Source organism: Stigmatopora argus, chromosome 3, assembly GCF_051989625.1.
Source record: "Stigmatopora argus isolate UIUO_Sarg chromosome 3, RoL_Sarg_1.0, whole genome shotgun sequence".
Classification (NCBI taxonomy): domain Eukaryota; kingdom Metazoa; phylum Chordata; class Actinopteri; order Syngnathiformes; family Syngnathidae; genus Stigmatopora; species Stigmatopora argus.
In genome coordinates, this window is record NC_135389.1 from 23,454,233 (window position 1) to 23,477,398 (window position 23,166).

At 46.9% G+C, this 23,166-nt stretch overlaps 1 protein-coding gene across 3 annotated transcripts; it reads right to left on the reverse strand.

Moving 5' to 3' along the window:
* Positions 1–479: 479 nt before the first annotated feature.
* On the reverse strand, positions 480–22,675 carry dusp8a (dual specificity phosphatase 8a). Of its 3 annotated transcripts, none has more exons than XM_077596397.1 (8): positions 22,354–22,675; positions 18,983–19,376; positions 13,210–13,348; positions 8,781–8,909; positions 3,441–3,607; positions 2,935–3,094; positions 2,704–2,827; positions 480–2,571 (listed from the first exon to the last, which is right to left on the reverse strand). In XM_077596397.1, the coding sequence occupies exons 2-8, from the start codon at positions 19,217–19,219 to the stop codon at positions 1,656–1,658; spliced, it is 1,872 nt and encodes a 623-aa protein (XP_077452523.1). In that variant the 5' UTR covers positions 19,220–19,376; positions 22,354–22,675; the 3' UTR covers positions 480–1,655. The 3 variants fall into 3 exon arrangements, with proteins under 3 accessions (XP_077452523.1, XP_077452524.1, XP_077452525.1); XM_077596398.1 differs by lacking the exon at positions 22,354–22,675 and adding an exon at positions 22,007–22,167; XM_077596399.1 differs by lacking the exon at positions 8,781–8,909 and having other exon boundaries at positions 22,354–22,669.
* Positions 22,676–23,166: the final 491 nt, after the last annotated feature.

Below are 23,166 nucleotides of genomic sequence, written 5' to 3' on the forward strand. Positions count from 1 at the left end.
TCAAGGCCTTCACAATCACTTCTGCAGGCTCTGCTGCATTAAACAAGCGTCGATAAGACTGTTGCTTTAACCAATCAGAATTCGAATTGGTGACACCAGGCCTTCTCGCAGGCGTAAGGATACGTCATCGCTTTCACCAACTATGATTGGCTAGTGATAGAGTGGACTAGCCAGAGCTACCAAACTGTATCTGGAGCGAGCTGCACAAGCAAACTCACCCCACAATGGCCGATTGTATGAGGTTATTATTGATGATTTTTTATGTATCGCAGCTGTAGCTGCAGTAGAGGTTTTATAGCTATAAAATAGTTTTTGAGGGTTGGATTGATTCGTTGAAGGCGCTACGAGAAAATGCACGGACCGCCACTGGATTGGTCACTTCCTCACACTGTGATGCTTCAAGGGGGATTTGCTAGGTCACTTCCTGCAGATTGTTTTGATTCGTCGAACTCGAAAGAGTAAAAAAAGACGCAGGAGAGTTTGTATTTTGTCACGTCTGTATTTTGTCTCATTTTCACAAAACATGGATTGGGGGAGGGCCTTGGGGGCGGAGAAAAGCCTTTCAATCGAACCTGAGGTATTTTTTTTAGCATCGAGCGGCCTAGCTAGCAGGATTTTTCCTTTCCAAAACTCAGTGTTCTTGCACGCCTTGCTATTTACAACTTGACGGAAATAGCAAATGGGACAGCCTGTATGGGATTTCTTCTATATCATAAATAATTCCGGGAAGGAGGACTAGGTTTTCGGGGAGCCGGACTTGCACACAAAAGGAATCTCTCAGAAGTGGTAGCAGCGCCAAACGTCGGTGGAGGACAACGCACAAATAAATAAGCAGAGAGGGGATGGCGTGGTGCCAGCCGGCCCACCCCGAGCTCCCCTGAGAAGGAAAGTAAGGGAGAAAAACAACAACAAAAAAGCCCGTATTGCCGTATTGCTGGCTCCCACGCTTCGTTCATAAATAGCATACAGCAAATAAGAATCAGGAAATCAATCCACAAAACATTATATTAGATCTCATTACCAGAATGACCAATAAATTAAAAGTCAACATTATGAATGGCTCTACACAGACCGTCCAAAGCTGCGTCCCGGCGGGCGTGAGGCCGGCCGGTCATCTTCCGAGGCAAAAAAGCAAAATGAGACGGGACCGTCTCTTTCGCCTTTATTCCGCCGAGCGGCCATCTTTTCTCGGCTCAAAAATACTTCACTGGCTACGCTCCCCCAGTCAGTATACAATTTTCCCCATTTGACTCCGTGGGACAGGAAAACTTCATCACGGGAGGCTCTTCATGGCTCCGCCGTAAAATTCTGGAGTAACCCATCGGTGGCCATGTTGGGACAGAAGACTTTTAGCACGGACAAACGTCCGTCGGCGAAACGTCTTTAGGCGAATCATCCGGCCACGCTGTAGTCCTTTTAAAGCAGAGGCCGGATTAACAAAGGACCCGCCACGGGTGGCCGACGAGCGCCCACGTCCGTCCGGCCCGGTGGCCCGGCGTGAGACATCTAGCCTCACGTCTTGACGATATATCTACCTCGGGGGCCCGGACTCGGAGCGGCGGGCGGGCCCGTCGGTCCGCCCCGTGTCCAAAACACAGTTAACTCCACGGGACGTCCCAAAGGGCGCGGGAGTCCGTCCCCGGGGGCGCCCGGGGTCAGGACACCTCGATGATCTCCAGGCTCCCGGAGAAGCTGGACTGTTTCCCGATCTTGCCCAGTTCTTCCCGGGAGCGCGTTTCGGAGATGCCTTCCTCGAATTCCATCTGGCAGCTGCGCCGTTTGAACTGTTTGTCGTTGGCGGCGCCAAAGTCGCGCTTTTCCCGCCGCGGCTTCTCCCTGGCCGCCTCGTCCCGCAAGCGCGCCGCCGCGTACGCCGGGGACGGACTCCCGCCGTCCGCCTCGGGGGTTCCGGGGGTGCCGGCCCGGGCGCCCTCCCTGCGTTGGGTCCACGCCGCTCCGGGGCCCGGCACCGGGAGCGAGGGAGCCTCTGGAGGCGGGCCCCCCGGGGAGCGCAGCGGGGGCGGCGCCGGCGGGTGTCGACGGAAGGGGAGAGGCGAGACGCCAGGGCCCTGCTTGCCTTTCCTCCTGGACCTGGAAGGAGCGGGGCGCCGGACCCCCTCGCTCCCCGGCGAGTCGCAGGAGCCGGGACTGTCCGAGACGGGAGACTGCGAGCCGGGGCTGTCCAGCTTGCACAGTTTGGGGAGGTCCTGCGAGTATGCCGGCGCGGTGGTGGCGGCGACGGCGGGGGAGTACGCCGACTTGATGTCCAGGGAGAAGGAGCGCTTGAGGCGATTGGTGTCCGCCATCCTGTCGGCCGAGAGGCGCAGGCCGTTGAAGCCCCGCCGCAGGGAGGAGGGGGACGGCGCCTGGGGCTCCGGATTCAGATTCGGGGGCTCCGCCGGCGAGCTCTCGCCCTCCCGACGGGCGCCATTGCCCTCGGCCTCGGTGAGGCCTTCCGGGAGCTGGTCGGACGTTAACGCTCGCAGCAGTCGCAGGCCTTTCTCGAACTCCAGCAGCTGACCCAGGAAGTTGAAGTTGGGGGATATGGACGGTCTTCGGTCCTTGACGAACCTGCCGAAAGAGTTTCCTCGGGTCAGTTTTGGGTTACGATGAACCCGACAAATACAAATACATTGCTCAAGACTCAATTTTTTTGGGTTCCGTTGAACCAAAACCACACCGTCGTCCCATCGGCTAGCGTACCTGTAGGCGTCGTCGGACGACAGGCCCATGGTCTTCATGATGTAGGCGATGGCGATGGTCGCCGAACGCGAGATCCCGGCCAGGCAGTGCACAATCACCCTGCAGTTGGACACCTTGGCTTTGTCTGGCAGGAGGAAACGACAAGGTGGTCTTAGCGACAAAACGCTCCTTAGTCTAAGGCCACTATCGAGGAAGTCACGGGAGGGATAACAAACGGGGGCGGAGACTTACCGATGAATTCGTTGGTTTTGTCCAGCCAGGGCAGCAATTTCTCGCAGTAGTTGTCGTTGACCGGGATCCGCATGAAGTGGCTCTCGTTGATGAAGTCCGGCTTGGGACACGTGTTGCTGGCGTTCAGCACGAAGGTGATGCCGTTCTGAAACATCAGATCCTGCCGAGGAGGAGGAGGAGCCAAAAACAAAGCTTTAGAGCGCCCATTCTTTTTGGTAAGAATCATGTCATTTAAAGCATGATCTATAATCCTTATAAAGCATGATTTATGGGTGTATGTTAAGATTCTCTCGCTACGTTTGTCCAAACCGTGCAACGTAGAGAGTTGAATTTTTTTATGGTGGTCAGAAACGGCTGTCGGATCATAATAGACGACTGATTGAATTTTTTTCAAAAGTGATTTTTTTAATAGCGCAACAATTGTCTTTTGGTTCTAAACAAGCAGCCCTGCCAGTTACTCAGGAAAAGAGACATTTTTGAATGAGCGCTTTTGAGTTTGGTCCCACCTTATTGAGGACATCTTTCTGGGAGCCCAGGTAGAGGTGCGGCAGGATGCGAGTGGGCCCCACGTTGGCCACGGGCAAACAGGGCTGCGATAGGCTGACGGGAAGAGCGGCCGGTGGCTTCCCTTCGCACAGGCCGGGGAAGCAGGACGAGAACGCCGCGAAGCCTCCTGCACAAAACAACCGTTCGTTCGTTACTCTCCACCACAAAGCTGCAGACAATATGACCCCCCACCCCAGGGGTAGGGAACCTATGGCTCGGGAGCCATATGTGGCTCTTCTGATGGGTGCATGTGGCTCTTCGCTAACCTGTGAGGTAAAATATGTATTTAAAGCGCTGGTGACAGAGCAGAGTCCCGAATGCACCAATAGGAGCGTCACGTCGGCACTATGGCGCTGACACTACCTCTAACTTGATGTTTAATGCAGAAAAAGTATGATTTATTATTTACAGTATACAGTATACAGTACTGTATGTATTCTCTCCATGTTATTAAATGTTTTTTTCAGTACAAACCAATGCGCGTTACTTATACAAGCCTTAAACAAACATACAAATGTACTTATATAAACCTTCAATATACTTATACAGGCCTTAAACATAAATTATAATACAAAATATAGCACTGAGCAACTTACGAACAAATTCAACTTATGAACAATCGCTCGGAACCTAACTCGTTCGTAAGTAGGGGAGCGTCTGTATGTCTCTCAAGGAATAAAATTTGAAAATAGGAATTCTTTATTGCTCTCTATGTCAAAAAGATTTCCGACCCCTGCCCCACCCCCTTATGAAATGATAAACAATATTTAGTTTGAAAAGAAAAAACCTGATGCATAATGTCAGTGACTTTGGAAACAAATGTCCCTCTAGCCATTTTGTGTTAGCTTGTTTTTCCTCTCGAGTGGTACGCTACGGGGAAGGGCGCTAACGCTAGCCGAGCCGTTAGCGCGGCCCCCCTCTGACGGCGCCTCTCTCATTCCCCGAGCCTGACGCAATGCACCGCTTTGGCTTCTTTTTTTTTTCTTCGCGACATGAGCTCATGCAGGAAACGGAGACGCACGTATGCCAAAAGTGGAGCCTCTTAAAGGGCCAGAGGCCACGCGACGCAAGAACAAGAGAGCCTCTTCTTTGCTGGCCGAGCCACCCTCAAAAAGTCCGTTTACTCAGCTAATGGAAGAAAATGTTTGGATTCCGCCCTCCCTCAATCCCGCTTTCATGTTCAAGTAGATGTCAAAATGTTCATTTTTAGAAAAATCACTTTTTTTTGCAGTTATGCAATGTCGGCAAATCACTTCCCAAAGCTGATTCAAATGAATTAAGACATCTAGCCCCATCAATGGCAGCCAAAGCGTTATCATTGACACTATTCTAGTAGAAAACGGTCGATTTGAACGTTTGAGAAGATTTCTTGACGGAACAACGACATCCTGAGATTTGACGCCAAGAAAAAAAGATGGCGAAAGTGTGTGTGTGTGTGTGTGTGCAGGGAAAGGGTTGGAGGGTGATTGTCACGTCACCGGCCAAGCATTTCCCTTTCGGATGCCAGAAGATGGTTACAAGTACGGCAGACGGCGTCAAGGCGCGACCGCGTGAGCCCCCTTTGGCAACCTGGAGGAGTGCGGCCGGCTAAAAATAGAATCCCAACAACTTTTTCTAAACGTTTTTTTGGAGCTCCAAAGTGAAAACAAGATGATCTGAAATGACTATTGTTGACTGGAGTTAAGGACTATGAACAACATAAAAATCCCAATGATTTCTGGCTAAAAATACAAACAACTTTTGCAGAATCCGTCACGTTGAATGAAACATTTGGTGTTTCGATGTCAAGCGTATCCATTTGTGTCCAATAAATAGACTATTTTTAGAGAGTTTGCAATTTTTTTAACGTTTTTTTGGAGCTCCACTGTGGAAACAATAAAGTGAAAACAAGATGATCTGAAATAACTATTGTTGACTGGAGTTAAGGAACAACAATAACCCTGGAGATTTCTGGCCAAAAATACAAACAACTTTTGCAGAATCCGTCACGTTAAATGAAAAATAATCCAAGCAATGCCTATGTTTGATCCTATTTGGTATTTCAATGTCAAGCGTACTGTGACCGGACGTTTGGTTGCCGGACGTTTGGTTGCCCGGACCCAAACAACCGGCGACCAAACGTCCGGCGACCAAACGTCCGGCGACCAAACGTCCGGCGACCAAACGTCCGGCGACCAAACGTCCGGCGACCAAACGTCCGGCGACCAAACGTCCGGCGACCAAACGTCCGGCGACCAAAAGTCCGGCGACCAAAAGTCCGGCGACCAAACGGCCGAGTACCCAAGCGTAAACATTTGTGTCCAATAAATAGACCTTTTTAGAGAGTTTGCATTTTTTTTTTACTTATGAAAGCAGCCATGTGACTAACTACTAAGTGAATAAGCCAGCAAGCAAAAGTGGAGCGGCTAGTCTAGTCTTTGATTTGGTTTGTTGGAAACTGGTCTGGATTGGAGGGCACCATGCGGCATGGCTTCTTCTCCAGGCGGCCTTCCTTTTTTTCCCTTTCCATTTTCCTTGCTTATGCAAGAGCTTAATGACAGCCCCCCCCTGCCCCCCACACACGCTCTTCTTCCCTCTAGCCAGCTCTCATTGGCCGCTTTCCCTGGTTTCTAACCGGTGAACTCCAGGCCAATTCAAAATGTTCCAATTTTGACGACGGGTAGCAGATGTGCGGGCTCGACCCGGGCTCAGATTTTTGGACCAAAATGCACGTTGTACGCAGAACGGTCCTGTTGGATTTATTCTGGGATGTTTCTATATGTTTTGTAAGCATTTTTAATAGGTAATAAGGCTATAAATTAATTCATGCTTTATGTTGGGACCAAGTAAGAGGGCGCTTTCCCCCACAGCTGCTTTCGAGGCCAGTTCATTGTTTTCAGGACTATTTACGGCAACAGAACACCTTGTTCCAGGCCGAGGATGTTGATCTACAAGGGACTCATCATTTGCTTTGACTTGGACTCTGACAGAGGGCGATAATCGCGTTATTGTTTAAAAATACGGCTGCTTTGTTTACCTTATAACAGGGGTGGGGAACCTTTTTGACAAAGAGAGCCACAAACAATTCATATTTTCCAATGTTATTCCTTGTGAGCCAAACTACGAATTTAAAAGTCAAAATACATACATGTAAACAAGTGCCTTTTCAATTTTTTTTGGTAATTTCACCACTTTTAAAGTGGAAAAAATGAATATTTTTTAAAAGATTCTTATGCTGTTGCTAATCAATGAGAGGATGCATTCCAGAAGAGTCTACTGCAAAAAAAATGAAGATTAAAGCAGTTCTAGATGTAATATCTCAGTTCGGTCACCAGCGATTTCCATATTTTAGCTCAGAGGTTAGCAAAGAGCCAGATGCACCCATCAAAAGAGCCACATGTGGCTCCCGAGCCATAGGTACCCTACCCCTGCCTTATAAAGAAAGTATTATGCTTATTCTGCAATTTCTTACGCAGTTGTTTTCGGCAACACAGTTGTTTTTTGACCTTAAAGGTGCTATTTGGTTAGCTTATGCAATTGTTTTGAATCAGATGACATGAAATGTTTTGAGTATGGCGCGACTAAATGGAGAGAAGAAGAGTATGCCGCTCTTCAGAATCCTCTTGAACGAAGGCGCGTTATGAGTGTATTCTCCTTGCAAGTTGTAATCAGTTATGTGAACGATGTCTTCCAGTTTTAATTAAATATTACTAATAATGATTTAATGGTATGAATCATTATTCCAACAGGTCCTGCTGCCCCCCTTTACGGCCATGAAAATATCATTCATTTGGGCTCGTATTGCATTTAAAGCAATCGTCAAGCACCCCCTTCCCCCGCTCCGGAGTTCACGCGAGGGTAGACGTGACGCCATTGGGCCAGCTGTCCCCTCTGGGGAACATTAGCGCGCCGAGCCGCCCCCGCCGCGCGCATGACATCATTGCTCGCGTCCCACTCGGCCGCACGGAGGGCAAATGGCAGGCCGGCAGAAAGGAAAGGCGGGTCGCTGTCACAACACAAAAGAGATTGACAGCGCCCAGATGAGGCGGGGGGGGGGGGGGGGAGGGGGAAGGGGGTGATGTCATCCTTTCCTTAACCCTTTGCCTGCCAATGCAAAAATGAAAGAATGGAAAAATATAGGAGAAATGAGATGAAAAATTCATGCCAAATAAAGTGTTGGGTCTTTCAAAGATAAACAAAAAGACAAATAGAGATAGAAATAGAATAGAAAAAAAGTACTGACTAAAAATATCCTAATTATAATGGGAAAATGCAAGCACAATACATCATAAATGAAAAATAAACAGGAATATCCAGTCCTTCCTTCATGTTTAGTAAGCGTCAATGGTAGATCACTCCTCCCACTTGATTTCAACGGACATCTATGTCTGTCAATGGCAGGCCACAAATTAATAGTTAACATCGACCTATTAAAAAACAACTTGATTCTTTCACTTTTTGGGAAAATAAAAAAAATGGGTAACAATCCATGACAGGTCATCAAATCTAAGCCCAAAAATAATTGAGTATATGCTAAATTCATTCAATTATTATTGAATAAAAAAAATTAGCCCTGTTGGAAAATATGGGGCTAACATGTTGATACAATATTTTTTATATATATATATACAGATGTATGTATGTATGTATGCATGTATGCATGTATGTATGTATGTATGTATGTATGTATGTATGTACGTATATATGTGTGTATGTGTGTATGTATATATATATATATATATACATATATATACATACATATATATACATACATATACATACATATATATACACATACATATATATGTATATATGTATATTATATATATATAATATGATTTACATATATTATATTGTATTATATATTAATATTGTGGCCAACAATGCCATTGAAAGAGCTAGATGTCAAGTGGCTGACAGATAAGTAACCTCATTCCATTATTTTCCAAAGCGCTTATCCTCACAAGATGCCTCAATAGATAAAAATACAAATAAAAAAAATAAATCAAACCCATTCTAAAGTCTGCCCTCTACTGGCTAACTGCTAACCTACAGCCAACACCGACACCAATAAGTTCATGTCACACATGACTTTTTCACTTAAGTGCAAAAAAAAACGGCAAATGTGGCAACTCAAATATCTCCATCGATGGCATTGGGTGAGCACATTTCTCATCGCCACTTTCCACGAAAGAACTGACGCTCCATTTGGTAGCTTTAAATTGACGCGTTTCCCAACGGACGCACGCTCGATCGCCGGCGACGGACGTCCGATCGGCGCGCCCGTCTTGTCGCCGGCGGGGGGGAACGTGGCTACGCACCTCGGAGCTCTCTCCCCTCCTTCATCCTGCGCACCCTCATCTTCAACCTCATGTCGGCGCCCCGCGGATCCGTCCAAAAGCGATTCTCGGCGCCGGCGATCACCACGTCCAATGGCATCCTCCACAACTCTTGCAAAAAATAATAATAATGTCCTCCTGGAGATGTGTTGTTTTCTCTTTAAACCCAAACGACTGCAAAATAAAAGGGAGGCTCCTCCTCCCAGAAAAAAAAGTGGCGTTCGGGGGTGAATCTCAAGGAACGGCGCAAAGCCAGGCGTTAACCGTGCGCGGGCGCTATCGCGCGTCTCACTGAGTCGGCGGCGAGGAGGGCCGGCGACTATTGTTTTGCCGCCGGGCTTTCGGCGTCTCCCATTGGCCGGCCGGCTGGAGTGGGCGTGGTTTAACGCCTCCCTCCCTCCCTCGTCTCTCGAGGACCGAGGCAGGGCGACGGCGCTCGGGGGTGAATGATCTCAGTGGTCGGGGGAGGGGGCGTGGTCGGGGGAGGGGGCGTGGCCGGCGGTCTCGCTCCCTCCCAGAGTTCCGTCATAGCTCACGTCCAAGGCATGTAACCGCATTCCTTCGTCAGGCAAGAAATATGCGAGGCGGCCTCTATCGGGGGAAGCTAGGCCGCTTGTCGCAGGTACCCGAGCGCCGTTCGGACGCTGCGGCACCCCCGAAAAACGGACGCTTTTGAACAATTGAAAGCAATGAAAGCTTCAAACAGTCACAACGTTTGTGCAGAATAGCTCGGCGGTCAGCGCGCTCAACTGTCATTAATAAGCATGTGCGACTATAAAAAAAATATATGTGAAGTGAAACAGTTTTTTGCTGGGTAAAAAAGTGTTTTTTGGTGCGGGGATGCAAATTAGTGAGCGTTTGGTCTAAAATGGTCACAAATTGGTGAAGGATGGATAAAAACTTGTTCATTTATGGGGGAAATCTTTCTTTTAAGTTAGAAAATGTTCTTCCTAAAAGATTGCTTGCTATTTTTTTAGGTCAAAAACAGTTTCTTGCTGGGTAAAAAAAAAATTTTGGGGGGGGGAAATCTTTCTTTTAAGTTAGAAAATGATCTTCCTAAAAGATTGCTTGCTAAAATACAACCCTAAAATGAAGCAAACAGATCAAGCACCTTCTTTTAACTATTGCCTGCCATGGACGGAGAGCGATGTCCAAGTTGTAGTGGGGAAAACGACAAAACCTCATCGTGTATTTTGCGTGTGACGCTTGGGACTCTACTATGGAATGACAAAAATGAAGCTTATAAAACGGCAGTGACGCACTAGCGCCAAATGGAAACAGGTTGTGTGCGACTTTGACTCGCTAGATCGAGAAAAGATCACGTTTCGGCGCCAACGACGGCTTTCAAAGTTAAATTCTGGTGTCACTCGTGTTACGCCGTGGTCGGTCCTTTCCCAAAAAACAAACCATGTGGTGACGGTTGCTTTGAATGTCGCCGTTAACGAATTTAAGACGCGAGCTAACGGTCGCTCGTTTGAGAACCTGTGCAAAAAAGCAGACCATTTTGCAAGGAGATCTGGTTTGATGGTGTGTGTGTGTGTGTGTGTGTGTGTGTGTGTGTGTGTGTGTGTGTGTGTGTGTTGACGGTGGACGTTGTCAAGGGATCAGTTAGAAGAGTGATGTCATGCCCACATACACAGCTGCCATGCCAAGGGCCTGAGGTAGTTAGCGGTTAAGCTAGCCAAAGCCAATGACCCCAGGTCATTGCTTGACCTCTTGTCCAATCCATGGGGACTAGGAGGGGTTGGCAGCAGCCCAAAAATGTATCCCAAATGGACAGGAAGTGGCCCCAAAATGAACACAAAGCACCTCCCGTTGATATCGGTACAGTCCAAATCATTTTAACCACAAATGCTCATTTATCGATAGATGGGACGTCCTTCAACGACAACAAAAAAGCCCCCAAATCTACAGGAAGTGACCTAAAGTCCTAAAACCAACTGGAAAAGATCCAAAACTTCCACAAAGTGGTCCTTACAGGAGCAGGAAGTGACCCGTGAGTACGTGAGCCAAACTCAGTGACAACAATAGACGTCTAAATCATCTCAATTGGCTTTGGATCATCGGGCCCTCCCAGTGGTCCAAAGGGCAGCCAACGCGCAAGTACCCAGAAAATCAACAGGAAGTGACCCACGGGAGAGCAAGAAATGACGAAGAAGAAGAAGGAATGACAAAGAAGAAATGACGACGAAGAAGAAGAAGAAATGACGACGACGAAGAAGAAGAAGAAGAAGAAATGACGATGAAGAATAAGAAGAAGAAGAAGAAGAAATGACGACGACACAGAAGAAGAAGAAGAAGAAATGACGAAGAAGAAGAAATGACGAAGAAAAAGAAGAAGAAGAAGAAGAAGAAGAAGAAGAAGAAGAAGAAGAAGAAGAAGAAGAAATGACAAAGAAGAAGAAAAGGAGTTAAATGAGGAGGACGGGACGAGATCACGTCATGGTGGAAACATTTGGCAGTGTGTAGACTTTGAAACACATGCAGATGAAGGGCTTTTTTTTCAAGGCAAAAAAAAAATGACATCAAGCGCATCACGCCACTTTTGGCTGACGGAAATGTCACTCTTGTCCCATATTTCCACAATATGGACATTTTGCATCCGTTTGGTTTTCGTGCAAAACCTGACGTCATCTACTTAACAATCTATTTGGCGATGTACTTGTAAATTGTCTTTTACATAAATAAAGCCTCCATATTCACTTTGCTTTATTTACCTGCGCTCCGTCACCCTTTTTCATTGGCTTCACGTCCTGACCTTGGCACGACCGGCGCCAGATGTGACCACCGCGGGAGTCTGGGCCTAAAAATAGCGCCCTGTTCTCGCCATGGTCGAACAGGAGAAGTGTGGTGGTGCGGAGTGGGGGCTAACCTGGAGGACGAGGTGGCCGCTCAATTGAATCCTCCAGAGCTAATGGGGAGGAGGGGCCAGAAAAAGGAGGCGGCGGCTAAGGAAGCTAGCTCTTAAAAGGCAACATCAAGGTGGTAAAATGGGTGGTTTTACCGGGACTGGACGTCCAAACCAATTTGAACGAAGGAGCGCTAACGGTGGGAGGGCTAAGGCCACCACCCCGGCCGCACATTGAAGGGAGCCGGCCGGCCGCGTTCGTAGCGCACGTAGCGCGTCCGAAAGGAGGAGCATTACCTCAGCTCCCAAATAGCTGGCCTTTTCTTGCCTCGCTCTACTTCATATGCGCATATTGAATGCGGATTGTGTAGCTCATTGTACTCCGTGTCAAGGGCCGCGTTGAGGAGAGGCCGGCAGCGGTGGCGGCGGTGGCGGCAGTGGCGACGACCATGACCTCACCTCTTCTACTTTGATGCACTAACAGTGCATTGTGTAACCTGGAACTCAATTGAGCAAAATCGCAACTATGCTTAGCCTATCCTTTGACATTTTTTTACGTGAAATGTGTGGTCCAGGCCCCCCAAAAAACAACAAGCAGATGACGGGCTCGCTCGCTCGGCCAAACCAATCCAACATGTCATAAGACAGATCTCATCAGACCATAAAAGTTGGGTCTTTGAATTATCTTTCATGTTGGAAGGACTATTGTTTTCTCAAATTCTGTTCCATTTTCAATGGAATTGTAGTGTCGTGAGTTATGGCTCGCCCTCAGATTTTCTACCATAAAATGACATGAGAGAGAGTAGCTTAAGTGAGCAGGGGTCTGCAAAGCGGTCCTCCAGGGCCGCTGTGGGTGCAGGTTTTTGTTCCAAGCGATCCAACACAAACAGTTTAACCCATGGGTAGGGAACCTATGGCTCACGGGCCACATGTGGCTCTTTTGATGGGTGCATCTGGCTCTTTGCTAACCTGTGAGCTAAAATATGGAAATTGCTGGTGACAGAACTGAGATATTACATCTAGAACTGCTTTAATCTTCATTTTTTTTTGCAGTAGACTCTTCTGGAATGCATCCTCTCATTGATGAGCAACAGCATAAAATTCTTTTTAAAAGTATTTTTTTCCACTTTAAAAGTGGTGAAATTACTATAAAAAAAATTGAAAAGGCACTCGTTTACATGTCTGTATTTTGACTTTTAAATTTGTAGTATGGCTGCCAAGGAATAACATTGGAAAATATGAATTGTTTGTCGCTCTCTTCGTCAAAAAGGTTCCCCACCCCTGCTTTAACCAATGAGCACCTGACTGCAATCCACTGATTGCACTTTTAAGACACCCGATTGGTGGAAAGCTTTCCCCTTATAGGTTGGAATGAAAACCCGCAGCCACCACGGCCCTTTCTGGAATAATTTGGAGACCCCCGGGCTAAACGAACACGTCTGGCCGTTAAATATGCGAGCGTCGGCGACGAGACGCCCAATTGGAGTCAGCAACAGTGACATCTCGAGGCAAAAGAGTGCCATTGCAGAATAAGACATGGCTAAGAAGTAAGCAGCTTCCTACCAGTGAGAAGGGAGACTTTGTGGAAGGTTCCCTCCAACTTGCTCATGAGGATGTGCACAAATCCGTCTTTGGCCAGTTGAGCCACGTCTTTGGAACTCTGGTCGTAGAGCACCACTTCCTGCTTCTTGCCCAGTTCCACCTGTGCCCCAAAAAAGGCAAATTCAATATCAGTCAATGTGCTAGGATGGATGAGTTGTCATTATTCGAGGAGGAGCGAAGAATAAAACGGGACCACCACCTTTCCACAACGCCCGGCATTTAGAAATAGATACATTTGACAGTCATACGACCGCTCGTCATACGATATTCTCATCTTACGACGGAAATTTCGATGGAATAATTCCCCGAGATGCGATCAAAATTTGGTGATGCGACCAAGCCAGGTGGCCATGGCACTGTCTTTTTTTTGCATCTCTTTCGTGTATAACAATATATCTACAAGCACTGGGCGGACTTTGCATTTCCACACCCGTTTTCCCCCCCCACTTTGGTCTACATTAGAAGAAATAAAACATTTTTTCCAATCCAATATCCTGTTTTTGGTGTTTTTTCAGAGGGTTGGAACCAATTAATTCGTTTTCTGTTCATTTCAATGGGAAACGTCCGCTCGAGTGACGAGAATCTCGTCATACGATCTCGGTCTCGGAACGGATTACGATCGTATGTCGAGGTACCACTGTAATGGGATAGATATTACGCCAAAAGACATGGAGGTCATTCACGTGTAAAAATCCACATTTATATCAAAAAGTAGTGTTTTATCATCTGAAAAAGAAAGATTTTTTTTTTAAATTCCAATATGGGAGTCAAAAGCCTCCCTCGCTCCCTCCCTCTCCTGCACAGTCTTAAAATAGCTCTTTGTTTTTTTGCGATCACGTTTGAAAAGATGAATTGATGCATTTTGATGTCGCCTCAACGGAGGGACGAATGAGACGAGCGAGGGCGCGCACGCCGTCGCCGCCGCCGTCGTCGTCATCCTCCGCCGCCCGCCTCGTGTCGTCGGGCAGGCTTCGGTCACGTGACCAAGAGGCGGCCTCGGAAGCGGAACCGGCCGCCGAGAAACAAAAGAAAAGGACCTCTTTGAGCGACCGGAGCGGAACGGAATAGCAATTGATCCCGGGCTAACAGAGCACAATTGGCCGCCATTGACGGCACGAAAGGTCCAATCCGCTTGAGCGCAGATGATATTTACGTTTCTGTCGCCGTATCCTTCATAATGGATGGTGGATCGGTGCCAACACCGATCCACCAATTTGATTGTGTTTAGCGGCCGTCGGGAAGGCGTCATGTGACCATTTTTTGCGTGTGCGGTCAATTGGTCGCCGGTCTTTTTGGTCGCCGGTCTTTTTGGTCGCCGGTCTTTTTGGTCGCCGGTCTTTTTGGTCGCCGGTCTTTTTGGAACTCTGCTATGTTATCTTATGTAGCTGCAAATGTAGAGGGTAGTTCAAAAGCTACATCTGAATTTGGTGATGGTTTCTTAGGCGTGAAAGGGAAAACAAGAGGGTCGATGAGTGTGTGTGGGGGGGAATGTGAACTTTGGCACAGTTTTGACACCTTTTATGTTTGTTTTATGGCAGTGAATGAGCAAAGTGAGTATCTCAAGTGTTTGGCGCAGTAAAAGTGAGTGACGTAAGAAGGTGGCGCCGCAGAATGCAGCATTACAAGAGTCTCTCTTCTAAGTCTGTGCAACCGGCAGATGCCCCCCCCCACACACACACACACTACCACCACCCAGTGGCGTCCGCAGTGACGCTCTGGCGCAACAACACTGCAGGTAAACAAGGAATGCTTGGAGAATTGGTCGAAGAAGAGTAGAGTCGGTGTACCCAATCAACTGATTCATTTTATTTTATCGTGATAACAATTTTAGTATTGGTCCATATATAAAGCGCACTGGATTATTAGGCGCCCTGTCTATTTTGGAGAAAATTGAAGACTTTTATGTGCGCCTTATAGTCGTGAAAATGCGGTACTTTAGAAATGCATCAATATTTTCAGCATAACACAAGATCCTGAATAGAACCTCTCACTTAAGTAAAACCAAAGCCATTTAGTGGCACTTTTGCATTAGGTTTGGATCCAAGCAACAAATAAAATGATGAACCGCACACTATTTTTCTCTCTCTCTGGATGTTATTTTCACCATTTTATTTCATACATTGCCATCTATAAAACGGCCCATTGGGTGAGTTTTAATTTCTCTCTAGCGAAAGACGACGCGCTAGCTAGCGCCGTCACGTGGCTAATGTGAGGACTCGGGCGGCACGTGGCGTGCCCCCCGAATGATGTCATCGAGTGGCACTGACAGCTGGCGCCGATGCGATGACGATGATGAAGAATGCGCCCCGGGCCGCTCCGCTTCTATTGTTGGGAGGTCGCAGTGAGCTAGCGCTCGCTATTTGGGCCAAACGAGCCCTTAATTGCTCCGATAGGGTCGCCCGAGAAGGACTTTCGGACGGAGGCGCTAATCCCGCACGTCTCCAAACGGCGGTGGACGGTGACAGACGTCCAATTCCTTGGTGGTCACCAAACTACGGCCCGCGGGCCAGATACGGCCCATCAGCACATTTGGCCCATTCCCTGACGGAGAGTTTGTTAAGAAATGTATGGATGCTGTCGCGGAGGAGGTGTGTCCCGAGAAGAAAGATGCATTTAATGCCGTAAGTCTGTCGGCGAGTACAATCACCAGACGCGTTGAAGAAAATAGTGTTATTTATTTCGTGTTTTTTTCTGTGAAGAACTCAGAGAGGGTTATTTAGTTATTATTTATTTCATTAATAGTGTTATTATTTGTTTCCTGACTTTTTCTGTAAAGAACCTGGAAAGGGTTATTTGGTTATGTGTGGCTTTCTGGAAAACAATACATTACAAACCCTAACCCTTCCCCGACAAAGAGACACAATGGCGTCTTTGGCCGCGGGCCGGGGGCCGAGGGTCCCCCTCCGACCCCCCCACCCGTTAACTCCGCGCGTGCCGAGCCCGCGGCCTGCACAAAGGGATGATGTCACGCTTAGCCGATAACAAAAGCGTGGCACTCTGGCTAGTTCCAGCTTCATCCAGACCGTCGCTAATCGCGAGCCTTATCCGCTTTACTGGGGGGAGGGGGGTTGGTGTCTCTCGAACCCCTCCCCCCCAAAATAAATAAATATCCCAGGGGGAAAATGCTCCTTTTGCTTCCAATTTCCGGGCCACGTCTCAATACTTTGTGTAGAATTTTGTCACTGGGAGTTTAGTGCTAGCGTAGCGGAAAATATCAACAACAAAAATAAGCTTTTGATCGTCATTGTCAACTGCCAGTCACTGTCAAAATTGGGAATGTTGGCTAAAAGGTAAAGTACAGACGCTCCCCTACTTACGAACATTTGAGTTACGAAAAATGTTCGTAAGTTCAATTTTGTATTGCGCGCCTTTTTCCGAGTAGCGCTTCTTTCCGCCGCTAATACCGACGCCTGGCGCTGTGAGAGCTCAGCTAAGCTAGCATCCACCTTCCTCTGCCCACTTCGTTGCAGTGCGGAAGTGCGTGAACGTACCTCCAGTGCGCAAAGAACCTTTTTCATTTTTATCATTAAATATCTCGTGCAGCCATTATTCAATATGGTTGGTGAAAAGCGAAAGGCTTCTATTGAGGGAGGGGCAAGGAAGAGGCAAGCCATTTCATTTGAAACCAAAGTGGCAATAATAACGAAGCTTGATGCGCGTCAGAAAGTGGTGAGCAATGCTCGTGAATACAACTTGAATCGTTTGACCGTCAATACCATTTCTAAACATAAAGATGGAGCAGCAGGACCCAAATATTGAACATTGCACAAAGTTTGCCAATCAATTGAATGATGCCATACAGTGCTACCGCATCTTTTATGATGAAAAAAAGAAGAAAAGTGCAATCGTCATTAGATAGCTTCTTTCGGCCAGTTTCTAGTAAATCTCTCTCTCTCATGTATGTATACAGTACTGTATGTATTCTCTCCATGTTATTAAATGTTTTTTTCAGTACAAACCAATGCGTGTTACTTATACAAGCCTTAAACACTTACATAAACCTTCAAATACTTATATAGGCCTTAAACATAAATTATAATACACAATATAGAACTGAGCAACTTACTAACAAATTCAACTTATGAACAATCGCTCGGAACCTAACTCGTTCGTAAGTAGGGGAGCGTCTGTATCGAGCTTTTTGAAAATGTTTTGAAGGGGAAGATCTATTTTTGAAAGACAATTTGCGGTTGGACCGCAACGCAATAAATAAATTTGAGACGGAATCCGATAAATGGAGGCGTCATGGAAAATAGCAGGTGTGCCCGCTAGCCATGACGCAGGCGACGTCATCCGAGAGAAATCAAAACATTGGCGGAAGGACGAGTCGCACGTGGATTGCTCAATAGAGTAAAGGGAAGTGAAACCAAGCCCAAAAGCCAAAATTCCCTCAAAGCTCTGACGTTATCTTCGGCGTGCGCGTATTGGATGGCGTTCCGTGACATCCCAATGGAAGAATAGGGCAACAATAGGAGCAATTACGGACGCCACGCCAGTCGGTTGGCGTCAGGTCACGGAATACGGCGGCTCCCACGTAAGTGAGACGCCATCACGCGGGCCTGTTGGGCTTTGGGTTTCTTCTCGTAGACTTCATTGAGTTTCACGCCGTGACTTAAAATACGAGAGTCGGCGAGCCGCGTGGAAAAAACGCTGTTACGCTCGCAAGAGATGGCACAAAAAAAACCTGGTGTCCAATTCCGGGGACACTCAAAACATACAAAACCACCTGGAAAGGCGGCACCGGCACTCGTCTTAACTCAAGGGTGTCAGACTCGGGTTGTTTCGCGGGCCGCATTAACGTCAACTCCATTTCATGTGGGCCGGACCATTTTAGATAGAATATTTAGATTTTTTTTTTTATAAATAGATTAAAAGCCCTGAATATTCCGATTTTATAGATCTAAAACAATGTTTATTTTAGCTTTTTTAAATATATTTTTAGATTTTACAAAATCATTTTTGAACTAAAAACAGAAAAAATGGATTAAAAAATGGCAATGATTGATTTCAAAGGGGGAAAATCAGGAAATGTAATATACATCTCTACTCTTCATTTTAATTTGATCCTAAAACAGAACGTCGGCACTCATGATTGACTATCCCGGGCCGCACAAAATGATGCGGCGGGCCAGATTTGGCCCCCAAGCTGCCACTTTGACACCTGTCTTAACTGATTCGGAAGCTGAAATTGGGGTTTTTGGGGGGTCCGTTGTGCTTTTTTGAAAATTACTTAAGAGGTGGAAAAGGTCAATTGTCAGGGAAAATATAGGGAGGGCAAAAAAATTATTTGGCAATGTGGTTTTGCTCAGAAAAAAAAAAAACATCACTCAACTTATTTAGTGCCAAGGTTGTTAAATTGTTGTACAGGACCCGTTTTTTTTGGGGGTGGAAAAGGGAAAATAGGGAACGGATGAGGGAAAAAAAATTATTCAGTTTGAAATATTTGTTTACATGTAGGATTGAATTAGGGGCAAAAATCCCTCGGTGGTGGCAAAATTGGGTTTTGACATTTGTTTTATATATATATTTGTTTGATTTCTTTAGACGGAAAAGGGAAAACAAGAGTGGGTTAGGGATAAAAACAACAACACAGATTGAAGAAAGAAAAGGACCTGAACTTATTAGGTGCCCTATTGAATTCAGCGTTTGGATTTTTTTAGGTGGCAAAGGGAAAACAAGAGGTAAGAAAGCTTAAGGCAAGATGCACATTTTTGTTTTGTTTTTTTCTGCTGACCTTGATTTTGCAGTTGGGCTGCAACAGCTCGGTGACGGCCATCTTGTCCTGCTGCAGCCGCCGCTTGACCAGCTTGGAGCAGCAAACGTTGAGCGCCCCCTGCACGTGCCACGCGTTGAACTCGGAAAAGGTCCTGCTGTCAATGACCAGCAGGCGAGCGCTCCCCCTCTGGATCAGGCCGGCCAGCCGCTTGATGTCCATGCCGCCTCGCTTGCCGGGGCCTTTCTCCCCCGCCATCGGCTCGGTCGGGTCGGAGAGGTCGCCTCGGGGCCAGGGGTCGGGGGCCAGGGGTCAGAATGCGAGGGGCGGAGCGAGAGCGAGAGGACCACCCGTAGGGGGCGGGGTCAGAGGATGGAGGGCACCCTGGAGCGAGGTGAGGACAGATTCATGGCGCCTGAGGAGGGAAAAAAAAACAAGTCAGCTGACTGATGGGTCTTCCCGGCCCGCCATTCACAGCGATAGACGTCCACGCCACTTTCCGAGTCATGAGAAATTTCATTGTACTTATATAATGACAATAAAGGCATTCAATTCAATGTCAATTTCCTTCTTTCAAGTCAATCCTTAAACCACTCATTTTCCCTTTTCCACCTGATGGAATCAGGATTAATACAGACGCTCCTCTACTTACGAACAAGTTAGGTTCCGAGCGATTGTTCATAGGTTGAATTTGTTTGTAAGTTGCTCAGTGCTATATTTTGTATTATAATTTATATTTAAGGCCTATATAAGTATATTGAAGGTTTATAGAAGTGCATTAAACATACAAATGCACTTATATAAACCTTCAATATACTTATATAGGCCTTAAATATAAATTATAATACAAAATATAGCACTGAGCAACTTACAAACAAATTCAACTTATGGACAATCGCTTGGAACCTAACTCGTTCGTAAGTAGGGGAGCATCTGTAATAGAGAGCCACTGTTGGAATGACCAACTTCACCTCGTGCCAATGCTGAGAAATGCAACAGAATGTCGAGTACATTTAAGCTTGTTGTGCGGCCCACAATCCAAGGATATTTTCACTAGCTGCCGTTTGAATGAAGGCAAGCATTATGCGGAACGAGCTCACCTTCCAAAGATGCTTTTTTTTATCTCCCTCCCCCGTCGTTACCGAAACGGCGAACGAGAGCAAAGGACGTGGACGGACGGACGGAAGGAAGGAAGGACGTGGAAACAAGCAAGCAAGGAAGGAAGCGACAACGGGCAAGAGCAGAGGCGCCGCGGAAAGATGGAGCGAGACGCGGCAGATTCCGCTGTTGCCACGGAGACAGGCGGAAGAGGAGGAATGGGGGTTGGGGAACGTGGGGGGGGGGGGGGGGGGGGGTCCGACGGTTCCGTTTGGACGAGCGATCTCGCGATTTTTTACGCGGCGTAAAAGCGCGAACACAAAGTTCTGCCCGGAGGACAAACGGAGGAACCCGAAGAACCGGTTTAGCGTGGCCTCAATTGCTTTCCGATGCGAAATAACTGGAAGTGCCAGATTCAATCGCTGGCATCTACGCACAAAGAAAAGACAAAACACCTTTGCCTTCATGCCTTTATAGTTTGGAAATAAAGCAATGACGACGACAACAACGTCATCAGATAAAAATTCCCAACTGATTAGCATGACAAAAATTTGGCCACTACAGCGGACAAAAAAAAAAATGCACCTAAATAAATTCCATCACTAAAACGTAAGAAACCAAAAATAATTGAAACAGTTAAAGTATTTTTATTCCCGGAAAACAAAGACCATCTTTATCTTTTGACTAAACTAGCCACGCTGAATAATTATATCTGATAAATCAATGAATTGAAAGCTAACTTAAGTCTTCCATTGACGTCAAATGGCAGCAAATCATTGACACTGGAAACCCGCCTCTAAATTCCAAATTCAAGGGTCAAGTCTTAAAATTCTCCAGTTGAGTTTTGATTTTTTTTAAATTAAAAAGTAACCATTAAATGACATGCAATTTTTCTATTCTTCAAATGTTTTATTCCTAGCTAAAATAAACAGGAAGTGACCCAAATGTGCACAAAACGAGCAGGGAATCCTCTTAAAGTGGCTAAAAACCAACAGAAGGTTGTCACCAGCAATGCACAGCAAGTTAAAAACAACAGAAAGTGACCTGCAAGTGCCCTCAAATGATCAACTAAGCGACCCAAAATCTCCTATCATTGACAACCTTAGTTGTCCAATTCATTTTGACTGGGAATCAATGCGAAAAAGGCCAAATAATGTACATAAAATCGTGGTTGATTGCCATTAATCCCAAACAATAGCGCAGGGGAAGGGAACCTATGGCTCGGGAGCCATGTGTGGCTCTTTTGATAGGTGCATATGGCTCTTTGCTAAAGTGTGAGGTAAAATATGGGAACCGCTGTCGAGAGAGCTCAGTCCCAAACTACCTCTAGTGCGGCTTTAAACATTTTTATTTTCATTAGATTCTTCTGCATGCATACTCCCATTGACTAGCAACAGCGCGGCAATGTTGTCAAAAGATCTCAGAGAACGTTTGTACTTTAAAAGTGGTGACATTACTACAGATAGCACACATTTTTGTGTATTTTTACTTTGAAATTTGGAGTATGGCTCTCAAGAAATAACATTTGAAAATAGGAATTGTTTATGGCTCTCTCTGTTAAAAAGGTTCCCGACCCTTGCTGAATAGCGGATGGGTTTTTTTGTTGTTGTTTTGTTTTGGTCCTTCTCGAACGGTGACGGTGGAAGGGAGGCCGGTCGCCATCGTTCGCTGCCAGTCCAAATGCGACAGATGCCCGTTTGACACATTATATCAAAGATGGAGGACAAACGGCCATTGTTCTCAATCGACCTTGACAACATTGGGCAAAGGACGAATACAGTCAGTTTCTTGGATTTGCTCTTGTGTTGGCCTCCTTGCAGACGGAGATGGGACCTGTCGTATCTTTTGGGACGCGCGCGTGTACGTGCGCGCGTGCGTGCATGCATTTAAAAAAAACCGACGCAGTCACTTGAAAGCAAAAGCGGCATTGAACAATGCCCTTCTTACCTTGCAATGGGGGACGATTAATCGACCAGTTCTCGCCCGGTATGAACCGAGACCATCATTTTCAGCGCGTTTTCTTACCATCGAAGAAGACACGCGCACGCACGCCCGCACGCACGCGCGCGACTGACAGTGGGGGAGGGAGGGGCACCCGGAGGAGGGAAGAAAGAGGAGGGGAGGGGCAGGAGCGCTAATATCAGCGAGCTAACAATGCTAACGGTAGTTAGCACTGTTAGCGAGCCATGCGCGCGAAAAAGGAAAAAACAAAAACATAGAGGAGACACGCGTGCTAGCGACATATTTTCTAGTGAAACAGCGCCATGCGAGGCGTCAAGTTAAGCTAAGCTTACCTGGGGTTCGCGTGCTGGTCCTGCAGTCCCGGAAGGGCCTCCGCGCGAGGGGGGAGAACGGCCGCTCACGTCCCCGGGCACGGCGCAGCTGACACGGCATGACAGCGCCAGCAGCGAGCGCTTCACTTGTCTTGCTTCAAAACAACCACTAAAAGGCCGACTCGGGTCGTTTAACTCCGTGTTAAGACGTCCGTGTGTCGGTTCCGGGGGGGTGTTGGGGAGGCTGGGGGCGGTTACCAAAGCTACATTGGAGTACTTTCGCAAAAACTAACGCGATGAGGTCATGTTTTAGTCGTCGGGCAGGGAAAAAAATAGGAAAATATCAGGTTGACGTCACCGCGAGCCAATCAGCGCGCGGGGCTTGAGGGCTGAGTGACGTCAGCCTAAGGATTAAAGGGCCTGCCCGACTTTTCTTTTTCTTAAAGAGACAAAGGCTTCAAAAAAATGACGCTGGGGAAGAACGTTGTTGATACAACAATGACTTGACTTTGTGATTATTTTATACATTTAAAAACATTTGTTTCCCTTTGATTATGCTCATTATTGACGATGGCCTTACTTTGGTTGCCATTTATGGGGCGAGAGTTCCACCATTTTGAATGAATCAACAATCTGTTCAAGTGACATCTGATGGGCGAAGCCATTTTGTGATGTCAGTTACGCACTTCCTATTAGTACATGTTTTAGGTCACTCGATTGTGACCTTACTAAACAGACCTGGGCAATCCGGACCTCGAGGGCCGCTGTGGGTGCAGGTTTTTGTTCCGACCAATCCAACACAGACTGTTTAACCAATTAGATTTCTGCTGAAAC

Excerpts from the sequence above, each read along its gene's own strand:
- dusp8a (XM_077596397.1), bottom strand. The coding sequence starts at position 19,219 with ATGGCGGGGGAGAAAGGCCCCGGCAAGCGAGGCGGCATGGACATCAAG. Across the intron at positions 8,910-13,209 it reads CAAAGTCTCCCTTCTCACTG|AGTTGTGGAGGATGCCATTG; the intron begins GTAGGAAGCTGC and ends ATTTTTTGCAAG. Across the intron at positions 3,095-3,440 it reads AGAAAGATGTCCTCAATAAG|GATCTGATGTTTCAGAACGG; the intron begins GTGGGACCAAAC and ends CCTCCTCGGCAG.